Genomic DNA, 18,015 nt, shown 5'->3' on the forward strand with positions numbered 1-18,015 from the left:
AGTGCTAGCTCAATGGTTAAGATATATGTGATGGTTCTCTCAAACTGAGTGTGCGCTCTTCACTCTAGCTGGAAGACTTTGTTCCTGCTTCTGATTAAATGCCTGATCTCCCAATCCCCTTTCACCTCCTACTGGAGGGCCTACTTTCTGTCACCCTAGCTCTGAGTCCATTTCTGCTTACTAGAAAGTTTTCAGCATCATCATCTGAAGGCTCTCCATGACCAGTTGAAGAGACCAAGGTGCAAGCTGACTAGATGTAGGAATATGTCCCACGCATCTTAGATGAGCATCACACCCTCTTCCCTTACTATAGGAAGAATCAATGTACCTGCATATAGAGTAAATAGCAGCATTCTATATCTGCAATGCTGACTGCTCTACGAATATCTAGAGGGAGCCATGCAAGAGCTGGTAGAAATATGCCACTTTTCAACACATTGAAACGAGATAGTATTTCTTCCATGAAGATGACATTCTTGGGCAAAGGCTCCTATTTGGAACTTGTTCAAATAAAAGACTTGCCCTGGAACTGCGAGCCTATAAAGATTTTAGGAATGAGCCTTGGTCTTATCAAGCATCCGCTTCCAGTGATCGTCAGTAGTAGAACGTGATCCTCACAAGCCACGTAACACACAAAGACCACTCAAATGCAGCTCAAACTAGGACTCAGGAAGAGGAATTTCAACTATGTGAAACCAAGGTCATGACCTTTTTGCCGATTTTCGCGATGGCATGTCACATGGGATCTTGGTGATTCTTCGTTTATTTTTATAGCAGTAAAGGACGTTTTCACTGTGATAATGTCCACAGAGTGCTTTTACAGCACTATGCCCAATTAAAAAAACTAATACAAGGTTTGCCATGCTTCTCTAATTTCCTAAACATTTAAAAAAATATATATATCTCTCAGTAACAAAATATTTACCCATTTTGCAAAGCTGGATCCCGTGCACTGCAAGATAACAGTGTGCTACAGTGCTCTGCCATGCCACGCTATGTACTTTTAGACAATTCTCTGCCACCGGAAAGTGCAGGGATAGATAACAAACCACGGACTGAAATGTGGCAATAAATCAGAAAGGATATACTAGCTTGAAGTACAAACTACACAAATGTATCTTGTAATGTGGATTGCAGTGCAGTTTCACATAGGGAAAGAAATCTATCGGCTTGTAGCCTTCCTCTTCTGGGAATCAACCAGGAAAAAATACTCTAAGGCCTGTTGCCAGGCTCCTAGCTTTATGAGAAAAGTAATCCTATTAAACATTGCACCCTTGAAGAGTTTCAAAATAAAATGTAAGTGACTGAAAATGAAAATGTGTTACAGTAAAAGTGTTTTGGAAAGTATGTTAAATTTGATGAGCTTTTATGCATGGAATGTATGCATTGTATGATTTCTGTTTTGTTTTCACCAACCTGGATTGTCCCTAATAGTTTTAACAAAGCTACCTAAAATGGGTGGCCTCTAACAAGCCAGCTAAAAAAAGCAATGTTAAAGGCCTACCTACAAGGACTTGATTTTGATTGCTTTCAGGGATGGGCTTCGATATAGCAAAAGAAAGGTGTCACTCGCAGGGGGCAGCAAATGGTGATACTTGTGCTGGATGGGAAACACCAAATATAAAAAAAATACTTTGTGACTCTGGAGTCACTTTTGCAGCGTTCCTGGTTATAATAGTTTGACACATGAAATCCAATCAACAGGCAAGTCTTTTAACATTTATGTGTTATATTTTCCACACCAACCTATCTATTTTTATTTAACAATAGAAACTCCTCCACTATGTGTCTCAGAAATATTGAAGATGATGTTCGTGTATTGTTCTTTAAGGTCCTAACAGTATTTGAGAGGCAAGTGTGTTTTTTTAACAATTCCTTATCTACAGCCTGTGAACAAGGAAACTGAATGTTTATTTAAAATATTTCTTAAAACTCTGCATCTTGGACACGTCAAGCAGCTTAGGTGACAAAAATTCAAACCCCTGAAAGGATTCTATTTTCAATATGTACACCAAGTCAGTGTTCATGAGTGGTGCACAAAATAATTGTGCAAATCTCTCGGAATCATACTAGAGGAACTGGACATTTAGCTAGCAATACTCCTAATATATGCAAAAAAAAAAAAAAGACAATAATATGGGGAAAATGACTCTAAATAAACAATTAGGTCACATGGCAACATGGCATTGCGTGTCATTCTCAAGATACTCAAGTTGCTAGCTTTTATTTTATTTAAAAGCAAACCAGATTCTGCCCTTCTGCAGCATTTTGCAATTCCATAAAAATTCAGTTTGTTGTTTGTGGGCCTTCCAATCTCGAAGTACTTAAATGTCATAAGGGCATAAATGGTGACATACGTTTGTACAAGAGCATCCATAATTATCAAAGGATGTGCTCCCAATAATTGGCGCGCAGCTATCAGAACATGTGCCGATCAATGTGCACTTGGGAAACAAATCCTATTTAGAACTACGTGAGAATTGAGCATAGGGTCTAACTATTCTCCATAACATCCAGTCGCTTGTAACCATGGGAACTGGCCCTCTCGCACAATTCTCACCCTGCACGTGCCAATACAAGCCTTGCTTCTAGGCTCATGAACAGACCTACCAGGAAGAGACAGTCAATGGTATATACAAAGGCTTGGGACAGTAAGCTATATACATTCAACTGGGCTTAGCCCACGGGTTGAGCAGTTGGCAATAGTATCTGCAGAATGTGCTCAACATTTAGTAAATCTAGCCCAAAAATCTGTTATGTTTGGCTGACCCTGATTTTATGCTGCCTGAAATGGATAAGGGGGAATTATTTCTGAGCAAAAGAATAGATAGAATCGTGCCTTAACATGCTTTGAGGACTCCATGGGATAAGCCCTATTGAGAAATTCTGATAACCTATTTAAACCAGATTCCTCTGATTTTCCAAAGTTCCAACTTCAAAATAGAGACTATGTTATACTGTCTATGAGGTTACAAAGCAGCTGGGATTGCAGAGAAGCGAACCCTAAGTAGAACTGGCAGTCCATGAATAAAAGATCTGCTTGTTCCTTTAGTTGAGAACATTGTTTCACTGAATACTGTGTCCGGAAATCGGAGATGCAGGAAATTATGGAAGAAAATTAAACTGGTGCCACGGCCTATTTTAAGTGTGCTAGGAAACTTACTGATGTGATTCACAATATTACAATTTTGTTGAAATGGTCTTCCATCGCTTTTAATTTTTGCAATGGTCAACAGTTATCAGACACCAAGAATGGAAATATTCTGTTCAAAATCTACCTGAAATTCTGAATGGCATATGAAGTTTAAATGGATGATTCATAAAATCTTAACAAATTTAGCCACGGAAATGTTGTACTATTTTAAAAGCACTGGCTTTAAATACACTTTCTGTAAAATACAAATAAATAAGGCACAGCCACATTACATTTACTGGTTCCAAAGGTATAAAAATAGGAAGGTAATTTTCCATCCATGCGTAGGAGGCCTCACCAGTCACACTCGGCTTATAAAGTGGCTGTGATGTCCAACTTAATCTGATTCAGCAGAGTACATATCTGTTTTTTTAAGAAAGAGGTTGCTGCATTTTGTGCCCCAGAACAGACTGTATGTATCATGTCCGTCATGTAATGTATTTGGTCCAATCAGTTTCACCATAAATAAACTAACAGGCAGATATTCAAAGTGGACTTTGCAAGAATATTAGGCTAGTCACCGAGTGTTAAGATATAAACTGACTTGTTCCTCCAAAGCCCTTTAAATAAAGTTCCACTGACCGCAATACTACCTGGTGTGATTGCTTATGTCAGAGAGTGAGAACTGACTATATATATATGTTTGCCATTGTAAAACATTTATCATATTGCAGCAGAACCGGAAAACACGGTCTATCGTGTTTTTTCAGTCTGTGATGTCAGTTTACTTTGCTTGTTTAGAAATGATCCTCCTTTTTAAATGTGAAGATTGAATAATCCCTTGAAGAGAAGGTCTTCTATCAGTGTTTGTTACTTTAACTACTAATGCCAAGCACCATTGGCATCAGCCATTTTCAGAGCCTTAAAAGAAAAAGAAACACAGACTGCTCACCAAAGGACAGTAAGGCAAATGATACATGCTGTCGTTCGAAATGAGAGAATTTGTCAAAGGTGCCTCACCAGATGAGCTGTTGTACTACAGTAGACCCTAGAAAGAGAAGTTGTTCTGTCACACTTAGTCTTTTTAAGTTTTAGGTAGGAGAGTGTTCATTAGTCGAATTATGGGTAGCTTAATTTATGCTATCACCAAATGGCTGGAGTCTCCAGAATTTCCGGTAGTTAAGATGGCGTCTGTCACATATGCATTAGAAATGGCACTTGTTACGGATAATATTTGCCCAGGTTTTGTCTGGGTTTTACCCAGTGTATCTTGACAAGCCACTGTAGGATGAAGCCCAAGGTTGAGGATAAACATCCAGCACAATTTATGAAAACAGGACTGAAAATGGTCGTTAGGCTGCCCTGTATCTTTGCAAAGATCGCAGTACACATGGGTTTCTTAAACCACAACAATAAAAGAACCTTCTAATGGCTGATTAACCACAAAAAGGTTTGCCTCTCTGCTCCTCGGGTGCACTTCAGCAAAGTGTTCTAGCCCTGTTCACTTTTACCAGAACTATATGTGTTTGTGTAAATGGAAACTCTTGATGCCAGTGTAGCTTCCATTACTACAGTCTTAACAATGTCAGTCATGCATGCCAGTTAAGTCCTCCGCATATGATTATTTAGGCTGAAGTGCAGCGTTTTAGCTACAGGTACCTCCATTTGTGAACAGTGATCACGTCCATATTTGTATGAAAATACAGAGATAACACGGAAGGGCAGTTACCATGCCGAAGCACTCCGATGAAAGCAGTTCCTTTGTTTTCCAAACAGAAAGGACCAATGCAGAGGCACCATTTCCCAAACATCTTGTTCCGATAATCATGTTTTGCCAGTGGAAAAACCACCCCCAGGATTTCAGGGGGAAGTGGGGAAATCACAAGGAAGCAGGGGAGAGGCCTGGTTTAGGAGAATACTGTTATTACTGCTGGACTACACATTTCAGAATTTCACTCTATAGTACCAAACACTGGAGCAAGTGACTTAAAATTATTTGGAGTTCAACCTCAAGCCACAGGTAGTATTGCAAGACTAACACTTCTGCCCGAGGTCTTATGTATGAAAATCATGAAAACCTCTATCTTTACAAGATGGAGGGAGTTGACAGCTCAACCTAAGACGCATTAGACATAGAGCAAAGGTGCCAACTCCAGGAAGTATTAAACCATTGCTTCTAAGCTACGTGCCTAAAATGAAATGCTAGATGGAGGTCTCCACCTACTGCACTATACTTAGTAGCACAAATGACAGGATATTTGTGGCCAAAGAACCATGAAAAAATAAGTCCAAAGTGTAAAGAACCATGAGAGGGACTCGGAGCAACTTGTTGAAACAGCAGAGACTACCATAACTTCATAGTGAGGACAACACACCCTGCTTATTCCCACTTTAAGCATGTACCCTGTTAGAATAATTTTCTTTGTCTTGAAATATATTTACTGTGAACAACCGCTAAACCAAACCAAGGAAATGGAAGTCATTACGGACACAACCTGGCACTTGCATTCACTGAAGAAAAGTCTTCTCCAGAAACTAGTGTATGGGTTAACAGACTGGGGAAAAAGTGATTGACTGAGATGATGGTCGTATAGAATGTTTGGGCCTTTTGCAGTGCCTCTTTCACTTGGAACTTTATTTGAAGGTTTTAAGCCTGCTTCAGAAGGGCGCCCATCGAGTCATTGTTAGGTCGTGGTAGCCACTTATGACCTGCTTCGGTTTGAGTCAACTGGGTTATAGCTTATTCATCAAGGATAGCCGTTCCTTGGAGGCAAAACTTTCAGAGTATATGTACTCAGTCCACTCAGGGGGCAGTCAAGTCCTTTATCCTGGGCCTGCAAAAAATGACCCAAAGTGACCCCAGGTGTCAATTTTTTACCCCCTACAGATTATGGTCCCTTATGATAAACCAATTATTGTGGGACCAAACCCATATACTTAACTGAACAATCAAACGAACTGTAATCTTGATTAATTATATTTCTGGCCTCAATGTGCAGAAGTATTTAACTACTAAATGTTCATTATCCTGTTTTGTACACGTGTCTGCATCACCAGCTCTGTACTTCCTATGTGTTTTGAGTTGTGCTTGCACCTAAGAGCCTGGTGCCTCTTGCAATGTTCAGGTCTGAGAGTGACTAAATCGACATACGTTGTAGTAAGGGATACCTCAAAGTGACTTTGGCTAGCCTGCTTGTGCTGTGGAAACCGGAACAGGAAATATTAACCTGATAATTTCGTTTTTAATCCTGACAACGATGGCCTCACAGCACCTCACACAATTAAACATGTGCACTGCAGTTACGCAATCAGGCAGATGAGACAAATTGTTTATGGCTAAACATGTAATTAAAATTCTTTCAGAGGAGTTAAAACATGAGGGCTGTTTTTTATTAGGGTGGGCAAATTAGATATAGAAAAAACAAGAAATAGTAGCAACATTCTGTAATTTTAGCAGGACAGTGGCTCAAAATACAATAGAATGAGTGGTGTTACCCCCTTAACCTGAGCAAGGCTTGAGCAAAGGATATACAGTTCTGTCTAACTTGGGGTACTCCTTGACGTACAAGGCACTTAAAAAATGAAACGTATTTGTCAGATGCCAGGGAGTGGTGTTTTATTTGTTGGAACCCCTCAAATAAACTAGAACATGCCATTTTTGCAAATACAACTTCCACAAACAGGCTAATTGGTTATCTAGTATGCGGGTATCTTAAAATGTGTAGCAACTATTTATTAGTACCCTTAGACTTTAGATGTCAGAAGATGAGAGTGTCTTTCTTGGCAATTATATTCATCCTTATATCAGTGCTCTTCGATGAATGCATATTTTAGTTGATAAAATTCTTAAACTTTTGTTCAGTCTCCTCACAGCTTTTTATTATCTGCAGAAAGGGAAGACGACAAAGTAAATGTCTAAGGTAACCATATTTGTATTTATTGCCTAACTGCAGCTGAAAACATTGTAATCTAGAACAACTAAACCTGCAGTAAGAGAAAGATCACTTTTTGAAAGGATCTTATGATTGAACAAACACCAGTACTCAGGGACGATATTCCATTAAAGCAGAGTAGAGGGAGCTCCGAGACCACCAATGTCAATCTATAGGGTAATCATTGTACGAAGTAGATATGACCACATGTCGGAAGTGATCCCTTTAGACAGTAAGGAAAATAGCCTGGTTCCTACACAAAGACTGATGTTCATCACCTCGAATGATGTGATCAGTCAAGCTTAACAAACACCCTTTCACATAGGTTTCCGTTGCGGAATAGCACGCAATAACTGATATCCTCAGATAGTCTATTCACTTTTTCTTTCCTTCTTCATTTAAATTTGTATTAAATTGTAGCTAGGAAAATTTGTATCAATGTGTTAACCACTCCCAGGACAAAGGGCATGCAAATAAAGGGGAAACGACCCCCAGTGACATTTGTGCTATGATGTTCTGTAAAACCAACAATGTCTATTAGCCAACACTCCAGCAGCGACCCTCGAATAAACCAATCATGTAGAAAAACATCGTCTCTGCCACTGTCTGCAAAAATAAGCATCTCTAGGGTCGCAAACATTGTGAGATCATTGGCCCGTTATCTACTTCGAGAAGGCGTCTACTCGTCCATTTCTGCAGAATTCGTTTTTTCATGGCCCAATATCTTTCCATATCCCTAAACTCTTAGAAGAGTTCAATGTTCTATATCTAGAAACATAATTTCTTCAATTATGGCTTTTCTCTACCAGAGGCTTGAGACCGTGTGTTATGTATTTTGCAAAATTATTATTTGTATGTGTTCATTTGTTGACACACTAAGATATGCTGTGCTTAGATACCATCTCAATATCTCTGGATAAACTTCATATGTGTGCATTTTATTCTACCAGGCGTTACAATTGTAAACAGTCCAATTGTTGGTTCACTGCCACATTCATGATTAACTCACTGAGGTCTAAATTGCAGTATCATATCTGAATTTAGCATTAAAATATGTCACCAAAATTGACACAAACTGATAGAGACCACAGGAAATAGCAATAAGAGTATTGTTCGCCAGAGGCAGGAAAATACAAATGTTCCACCATTAGGTAAATGTGTTCATGTGTACTGAAAATGTGCGTGTTTGTGTTACGCTAAACCAAGACTACAATATGTAAAGAAATCAACCTTATTTGCATTTTATGCAAAAACAATACAGTACAAGCACTTCTGAATTTGTATAATGTCTATTTCAGAACTAACAAACACAGAGAAAGATGTGCTAAAAGGAAACAAGCTGAAAAAAATCATCTGTGCTACTGTTCACCTAGTAGCGGCAAAGCGAAGCTCGGAGCAGCGTCTTCTGTCGAAACCACTTTTCTGAAACCACTAACAGTCAATAGTAGTGAGTCGCCATTAATCTCCCAGAAAGAGATTAGAGACCGAACGAGAGAGGATGAAAAGAGGGGACAAATGGCACAAGTCCCTTCACTCAGAAATCCTAGCAGCCCTCTCTTCTACAGCGCCCGGACGGTGGAGAAAAGCCATAATTGAAGAAATTCCCAGTGCAGACATCTGTGAAATTGTTCCGAAAGTGTGGCTTCGTTATGAACAAGTGGTTCCTCTTTTAAAACAAAAGGCGTGTAATTATTCTTTTCATAAACAGGTGTGCGGCGCTCGTGGGCTCCCTTCGCCACAGCCACGCACCGCGCAGGTGACCGAGGCGTACTCCGTGTACACAGCGTCGGCTTCGCCGCTCTCTGAACTTGGGAACATCTCTCCTGGACGCTGCGCGGCGCTCGGCGAGGCTCGCCGCGGGGACCGGTGCGGACCATTATTTTCCCTCCCACCGCTGGCAGGGGTCAGCCTCCCTGTCAACACAGGCCCTGACCTCTGCTAACGGTGTCAAAATATGATTATAGGAGCGGGCTTTAGGTGAACAGGCAGCCACATCCAACAATACGGGTAAACAAGGCCCGGGCGCTCCTTTTAGAAAGGAGCCCTCGCCGGGAGCTGGTTTTAAACTGCGCTTGGGATTTGGAATAGTCTGAGAAGATTTGTGAGGTAAAGTAGCAAGCGGCACGTTCACAAATCATGAACGCAGCAGCCCTATTTGAGGAACTGGCAGGCGCGCAGGCACGGAGCTTAAAATACTACAACAATGGAGGCATATTTTTACAAAAGAGCTCATCTGTTGAGCTTAAGCTGTCACTACATTATTTTGGATTGAACATTAGCTTCAATTAAATGGGAATGAATGCGCTGCCAGCCGGAGCTGCGTGGCACTGCTCACGGGCGGCAGGCTCATTAGCCGCATGCCTCATAGCTCTCGTTTAGGTGACACGTCTAAATCTCTCTGCCCGGGCCAGCATGCCCTCTCGGCGGCCCAGAGACGCGGCCGCTGTGCCACCGCGTCCCATGCACTCCTGGCCGTTCGCGTAACTGGGCGGCCTCGCTACGCTGCCACGGCTCTCGCTGTGAGCAAGGCCCGTTCGATGCCTCGTTGGGCTCAGACGAGCGCTGCGAGGCGAGTGTTAGCACAAATGGAACTGCCCGTTTCCTTCAAAGCGCTTCTTCTTACCCAGTATCCTAGGGTCGGAAAATGGGCCCATCCAGCTGCCTGTTGGATATGGAAATCCATAACTGAGGCGAAGTTGGCACCTCACATCCCCGGCCCTCACTGCCACTACACCAGCCGCACAACTAACTGCTACGCCCCTCGGTGTATGTACAATCTGTGCAAGCAGCACGTGCCACGTTACCAATGTTGGAAACCGCGAAGAGACAGCTTCCAGAATTTCTCTTACGCTGAGCAACATCAAGAAAATCAAAATACAGAAATGTGTTACAACACTTTTAGGAAGTGTAAATAACTTTTTTTTACCCAGCGTGGACACGTGGTCTGGGGAAGGCACGTCTACATCTGTGGACGTGAGTTACAGCTCACTTTAAAAACCGTCAACCTTGCTTGCCTACTGGCTCGGAGGCACTAGGCCTCGAGGTAAACAATTGCCCAGAGCGCAGGAAGCGCGCTTGGGAACAAGGGGCACTTGATACTTTCTGAAAGCGCGTAGCATTTAGAACAGAACAAGCATTTTACAGTTCTCGACATACAAATGAGGGCTGGGGTGCTGCCAGAGGAATGCTGAGGGAAAACATGCTTCTGAGAGGGTGCCAGCCTGGCCCAGTGCCTGTCATGTCGAACCGCTGATCGGCGGCAAATATACAGGATGGATGAGCGCGCGCTCTGGGAGAATGCACAGCATTGCAACATCACCTTTCCAGCGACAGCCTCACAACTGGACAAGTATTTGCGATAGCTCTGGCCGGTTTCTTGACAGAGGCAGATTGTAATGAGTTTCAGCATCTTTCAAAACGATCAAGATTGTGTACACACACAGTGAACTGAAATGTGTGATAGCGGGTCTCCTCACACAATAGTAAGCTGTAAGTAAATAAACACGGTCGTTGAAAATGCCCTTGGGAGATCGTTTTTTTCTTAAAATGTATGTTTATCATGCTTGCTTGCTTCAGTATATTGATGCCTCAGAGTTCATCTAATTAAATAACTGCAATTAAACGGTTATTTGCTGCAAAATCAATCCAGTTAGTCAAAGGGCAACTGGTTAACATAAAAGTAACAGAAGAACGTACTTAGTAGAATGGTGTACGGACTATAGGCGGGTGACAACATAACTAAATTTTACGTCTGTAAAAGGGACATAAACTGCACATATTTTCATCATGCAATATATTTTTTAAGCTGGAAATTGCTGGCCTAGAAAGGTTGTTACGGTTCAACTCCCACAGGGCACTACAGTTGTTTTGACATTTGGGTCACTGTCCTGCATTTTTCCACTGAAATACCCGAGAGGCCTTATTTTAACAGTTAGCACATAGGGGTCTTGGGGCTTCTCAGTGATACTAACCACAAGCTTCTTAACAATGCTCACCTGCCATGAACGGGATGTCCCATGACAATGTTCTCCACCCAGAGCCCACACACTTGCACGAACCTGACGTGAACTGGACACTGAAAATAAAACTGGGTACTAAAGTCCGAAAAAGAGGTATAAAGATGCACGTCAGTCTAGAAGGTCTCACTGAGTGATCACGGACATCAGCATCTCGGCATAGGTGCATTTATCGATTTTTTTTCTGAAGCTCATAATTAGGCCTCGGCCTCATAAGTACACCACCAAATAACAAGACCAATAGCATTATCCTTCACCAAAAATGATCTGGAAAGAAAAGACCTGTCCTAGGCTAATGGCCATCCTTACGACTTCCGTACTTCTGTCATGTGCGCATGAAACACAATATTAGACTGTATATATATGTGTGTGTAAATATATACTAGAGTAAACCTCTCTTTGCCCAAGAAAGCAGTTTACCATGCAAGAAAACATTTAGTAAATACATTCTGAGCCAAATGTTACTTAATGTATTAAAAGTATACACACATATGCGTGCAGGCTATCAGTTGCAAATAAGGAAAATGGTATAAAAATGTAAATAATTGGGTAGTTTGCAAGTATGAGGCAAACAAATCTATCTGTTCCAATATCGATGTTATATTATGAAGAAACCTATATATTATTTACGAGGCGACATGTAATAAATTATTACACTGCCGACCTTTGAACCATAACACGGACAACGCTTTACTGAAATATTGATGTCTCGTGAATTACACATAACTACGTACCGCTTTAACTGTACCAGTTGTGAGCGGAGTAGTTGTACATCTTCAGTACCTTTGTTAGGAATGTGCCTTTGTGGCTTTCAAAGCTGTTCAAGGGAGGGTTCGGAAAAAAATCACATGCCGTTAAAGCCGTGTTTTACAGGACACGAGAGACCTCAACAGTCAAGATCTTGACACTTTGCTATTTCAGGGACATTACACACATGGGAAAAATAACAGGTTGCATACCCAGGCATTAGCTCAATATGTTGAACTCTACCGCAGTTTACAAAATAATATTTAACAGATCTCTGTATCTCCGAATACATTTGCCAACTGCTACCTCAGTTTACAAAAAAAATTAACAGATCGCTGTACCTCCGAATACATTTGGCAAATGTTTGGTAGACTCCATGGGCCTAGTCGCCGCTGCTTCAGCAACGTTAACTCTGCTTTTGTTATTTTAAAGGTTGTTTTTGATTGTACATTTTATATTGCGCTTGTTACAACTGTGTAAAACTGAATTCCGCACACAGGAAAGTGAAAGTGGAGAATATCCGACCAACTGTTTTACACAGAAGAGTAACAGAGAAAAGGCATTTCCAGGTTTAGAAACCAAACAGTTGGAAGAGCGGCATGGTCGCCGGGTCTGGGATTTCCGGGCGATTTCGAGGCCAATTGTGTAGCCCCGGCTCTCGGACGCCGTGCAGTAACAATGACAGCTCTGCCCTCATTGCATATGCAATGTGCACGCGGGAGTTTCCTGCCACTGCTTGCCGTGCAGTGCTCATTGAGTATTAATTAAGAGCAAGGGGTGGTGCGCGCTGGTGCGATGCTCAGCACCAACACAAAGCATGCTTGGGGCATGCCGGCTGCCTTGAGGCGTGTGGCGACGAGAGGACCCTGCCTTAGGACTTCTGCATCTCCAGGCACGGCAGGAATTGTGCTTCCAATCACAACACGGCAATTAGGCGGAAGCGCCTCTCTTTTTATTTAAAACGGTTCCCAGCTCGAGGCGCACATGCACGCGAGTCTGGACGATGCCGCCCGGAGGGGGGGTGCAATCTAAACTCTGGATTCTGACAGCGAGAACAACATGTCTGGTGTCCCGCCTCAGCACCTAAAAAGTGTGTGTTTGTGAGTGAGATAGTGTATGCCTGTGAGAGCGAGTGTGTGAGAGAGCGAGAGCGACTCTGTCAGGGGCGCAGCCAGCAATAGTGCAGCAGGTGCAGGGGCAGCGAGGTAAGGCGCACGAAAACCCCCTCCACTCCAGTAATAGCTGTTTGTACTAGGACAGACGTCAATCGCATCAGGTACCATTGTACCTTTGCTACGCCCTTAAATACACTATTTTCAGGGAGAGATAGTTTTAGACCGTATGAGTCCGTGGGTATTGCAAGAGCATCAATAAAACCGGGCAGCTTTTGAACCCAAGCCCGTGCATCCATGCACTCGTAGGGCCCGCTGAAGAGTCATCGCGGCACACACATATGAGCTACACCGTGCTGGCACACTCCGGTTCAGGGAGCACAACCGAGGCGTGCGCCTGCCATGAAGAGACGCGCAGTGCGCCCCGGAGTGTGGTGGGAAGGGCCCACTGAGAGCACCATGTGCGGGACACCAGAACATCACACCAACTCCGGCCCGAGCCCTCCGACTCCCGGCCGACCCGCGGGCCTCGGGAGTGCGTGCACCGGCCGTGGCAAGTGCGCAGGTCTGGGCGCTGCTGACACCGCCGAGCACATTCAAGTGACGGCCAAAGCGCCGCTCCGCGCCCGGGGTTACTCATTGACAGGACTGGCATTTAGTGCACGCACGCCCCGGGGCGCCTCTGCGGGACCGGCCGGGCGTGCGGCTGCCCCGGCAGAAACACCCCCGCCCATCGGACACAGGAGCCCCCAAACCATCTCCCCTCCGCCCCTGCACCAGAGCCACAAAGGGCCGTCACCTTGTAGTAGTAGGGGTCCAGGCACGGAGTCTGCCCTGCGGGACCGGCGGGATCGGGAGCTGCTGGTGGGTAGAATCTCACGTCCATGTCACTGCCCACATCAAGCACAGAACTCCGCCGCTCTTCTCTGCCTCTTGACTCGGGCCGTTATGTTCAGAAAGACATACAGTATCCGAAAGATGCGTCCCGAGCTCACTCGCGAGAAAGCCTCTCCTTCCCCACTTCAATCCAATCCCGGCTGGCAAAACTCATTACACGAATTTTCTTAGCGAGGGCTGGCAGCAGTTCGAGTCCCCGCAGAAGGATGCAACGGAACCGGGGATCCCCGCGGCCCCGCTCCTCTCTGATCCTGTCCCGATGGGTCCCGGGCTGGAGGAAGAGGCAGGCTGGCGCGTGCGGTCCGCTCTCGGAGCGCAGTTCACACAAAGGCACCGAGCGCCGCTGCCAACTCTCGCAGCGAGAGGGGGCCGCGCGCCTCGGAAAACGGCCCAAAACAAGCCCAGCCCACTTACTGTTGTGAGCGAGTTAAACAAGACAATGTTATTGAAAAGAACTGGGGATGCAACTGTAGTCCACTCTCTTGTAAAATGTGCACTTTAAAAGAAACTGTGTTTAACTTGGCACTCGTGCGAAGCGTGGTTCATTACAAAACAATTGGAGTGTCGTCTAGTAAACCATATTAAATTCTTGTCACAACATAAAAAGATAAATTGCAAATACCCAGTCCTAGTTGAAAGGCACAATATTTCTGCAGCAGGCATGTAAAAATGGTACTTAATTGACTAACATGCATTTTAGAATGTGTCTAAATTGTGAATGAAAAAATCTTTGAATCTTCATTAAACATGTTTCAGCGATTCATTTTTTATTTTTTTGTGACACTGAGATCTTCAAAAAGAAAGGAACTGGCACATTTTTTAAACGCTATGACACAATCGAATACCACAATTCATACTTTAAATAACAAAAACATTGATTTGTGTTCCAACAATAACTCTACCGTACCGGGGCCTTTTCTGGAAGTGCAACATGTCTCCAAATGGCTGTGTGGTGTTCATCGACCAGCTGAGTAGCTGTAGCTAATGTGGACTGCACCATCTCATTGCGAGAGCGCCAACAAAAAACTACCACCACGGTATACAGGCAGAGCCTGGAAGAATTCACACAAGTGGCTTGGTGAAATGGTGGGTTTTCACTGATGTATCCACCAAAAGGATGCATCATGAATGCCACACACGATGACCACAGAAATGGGGCACTATAAATATAGTCTCCCTGCAAAGAGAAAAAGATGAGCTCTGTTTTTATATTAAATACATACATGTAGCATAGGCTGATTTGTTTTAATGACTGGTGGGCCGGGGGGGACTGAAGAATAATATAAGTGCAAAAATCCGATACGGAAAAATTGCCTCCATTTCACCACATATCGTATTCAAGGTGATGCCCTGGTCTTTGTCAGTAGAGTGAGACCCCCCAGTCTAGGTTTCTATGCGGACGTGTGGTCTGCCGTGCGGTAAAACTGCTGTCGTGGGCTTAGCTGTGGATGTGGTCAGGTTGCCATGATTTATGAATATACAGGGGCAGTAGACTGCAGTAGTAAGAAGAGTACTCCTGACTTGGGCATCTATGGACTGCCGGTGGTTCCTGGACCGGATTACCTGTACCTCGAAGCCTGAAACCAAGCCTGGAGCTCTGCTTGGACTTGCTTCTGTCTGGTGCCTGAAAAGAAAAACGAGTCAGTCCAACGAGCCAGCCACTGGAGGAGCTGCTTGGGGTGCTTTGAAGCCCTCCACCGGCCATGCACTATAGACTGTGCAGAGCTGTGTCATCCGTGGCAAAGTGCAAGTGAGAAGACAATCAGGAGCAGAGGCTCTTTTTGGTAGACTTACTCCCCTGCATTACGAAGTGACCTTTTTCTTAAAATAGAGGGGGCCTCCTTTCAGTACCTCTTGCATCTAGCCCTAATCTGTGGAGGTGTATTGTTTTCTCTTTCGACTGCCAAGATCTAGAGCATTTTATTTCTGTTCCTGTACTGGCACTCCCTAATAGCACTTTAGAAATTCTCCTCCTCCGTTTATTTATCTAGTGTGAGGATGTGCCCAGACTAGCCTTGAAACTGTGTACTATAGAAGCCCCACTTATCCAGCACAGTGGTACCCCAACTCTACAGGCTAGTATAGAGGTCCATTACATAGTTTATCCATATGCTCCGAATGCAGAGCAGTGATTACAGGCCACAGGGCCCTTTGTGTGGACTTTAAGCCAGTTCTGGCTGTGATTACATTTTTGTTGCTGGGGCAAGTTCAGTCCACCCCCCTCCATCATCTGTTAGAAGGGACGCCAACCCCACCGCACTCAACTGATAAATGCTGTCCCATGGCAGCTAACATAGGTTGGCCAGAAGTACACAGTCCTAAAATCTGGAAGGTCTAACCCTAATCCGGAGATGGCCAAGGGCCTCATATGTCCATTACCATAGAGCAGTGCCCTCACCCCAAGACATTGTGGCTGAAGACTTGAGATTAACACAATTCTTTCTCTTTTAACTACTCCATAATTCTAAGTTCATATTGAAATGCCATTTAAAAAATATATTAATCCTCGCTAGACATTCATTTACTATGTGTCTAATAATTATGCAGTACTTCACCTCACTTTCAATGAGATAGACCTTAACTTAATCACTCAAAAGCTACTTGAGAAATATCAGGACAAATCTGATGCCTTTTATTCTGATGAGGTGGGAACATGCATCATCTCACCTTTGATACAGATTTGTGGTTCATACAATGTCAGGATCAGTGAAAAGACACTGCAGTGGTCACTAGTAGACCCAGCTTCTCTGGTTTGAAACACTTAAAACATAAGCAGGGAGCAGGCAAAGGAAGATGATTTTGCTTGCCTGGGATCACACAATTTTAATGTTAAAAGTTGAAAAGCTGGGATTTTTTAATGAGACTTCTGCTTCTGTGACCACTGTTTAGAAATTGGCAGTGTCCTCTACTCCACTACATCTGTCATTGTTTGAAAAATGGGATGTTTCAAGCTGCTTTGTATCACCCACAAAGCTATACATGGAACAGGACCGCTTTTTATCAGAAACAAAATAATCAAATACATCCAACAAAGAAACCTCCGCTCAAGATTGGCACCCCGCCTTAGAATACCACCATACAAGAAAAAGACTATAGGTGGTACATCCTTCTCCGTTCAAGCAGCCAAACTATGGAATTCATTACCCCCAACTATAAGAGCCACAGATAACTTTCTTGTCTTCACAAAACTACTCAAGAGTTGGCTCTTTCCTTCATAATCACCATATTCAAACAACTATGCATATGCCTATGTTGATAAGAATTTTTTCTGATTATGTGTATATTTCTAGTTATGTATAGTACTTTAGAAAATATGTATTGCTACTATGTCATAACAATAAAATACACACACACTCTTTAAACCTGTTTGACTAAGTATATTTACCCATGGTTCTAATTATGTATTGTATGAGCATATGTGTGTGTATTCATGTGTGTTTGTATGTATGTATATGTATATATATATGTATATATATATATACATATATATATATATCAAACCAAGGCCCTTTCAGGGATAGAGTGACGCATAAATTATGCAAAACACAATGGAGAACTCTGGGAAGTTCCCAATTTTAGGTGGAGAGCTGCTCTAGTAAGGAGCACCCTGCAACACCAGCGACACTCTAGATTTGCTCACCTCAAATGTCTGCTTATCTAGCAAAGTCTTTTACATATATATATATATATATATATATATATATATATATATATATATATATATATATATATATATATATTATATATATATATATATATATATATATATATATATGTGTGTGTATGTATGTATGTGTATATGTTGTTTCTGTGCTTGGCATGTTCGTGGGTCATTGCATGGCTCCTGGGTGGGTTGTTATACTAGATATCTATGAATTCCTGCTCTCATCTTATCACACTTATCTACCCATCATCATATGTCAAGTCTCTATCAAACTATTCCCACTCTGACTCATCCCAAATCCTTTCTACTACTTTCATCTCCTAAATAACTCTGCCTAAGCTCTTCCCTCCGCTTCCACATCTAACTCACCAAACCTCAATCTACTAGCGAGACCTCCCACACAACCCTACTAAATTCTCCCTCATTTATCTCACCCTGCTACTATGCTCTCCCTAACCCTTTCACAGACTCTTCCCTCCTCCATCACCCATTACTCATCCCAAGCCTTTGGGTT

General features: G+C 43.0%; 1 protein-coding gene across 1 annotated transcript in view; it reads right to left on the reverse strand.

Moving 5' to 3' along the window:
• Window positions 1-14,163, reverse strand: part of TOX (thymocyte selection associated high mobility group box) — a 308,168-nt gene extending 294,005 nt beyond the window's left edge. The window contains exon 1 of the mRNA XM_069220230.1: window positions 13,740-14,163. Coding sequence (XP_069076331.1) covers window positions 13,740-13,826 — 87 coding nt within the window. The 5' untranslated portion in view covers window positions 13,827-14,163. The remainder of the gene's footprint in view (window positions 1-13,739) is intronic.
• Window positions 14,164-18,015: the final 3,852 nt, after the last annotated feature.

This window comes from Pleurodeles waltl, chromosome 2_2, assembly GCF_031143425.1.
Source record: "Pleurodeles waltl isolate 20211129_DDA chromosome 2_2, aPleWal1.hap1.20221129, whole genome shotgun sequence".
NCBI lineage: Eukaryota > Metazoa > Chordata > Amphibia > Caudata > Salamandridae > Pleurodeles > Pleurodeles waltl.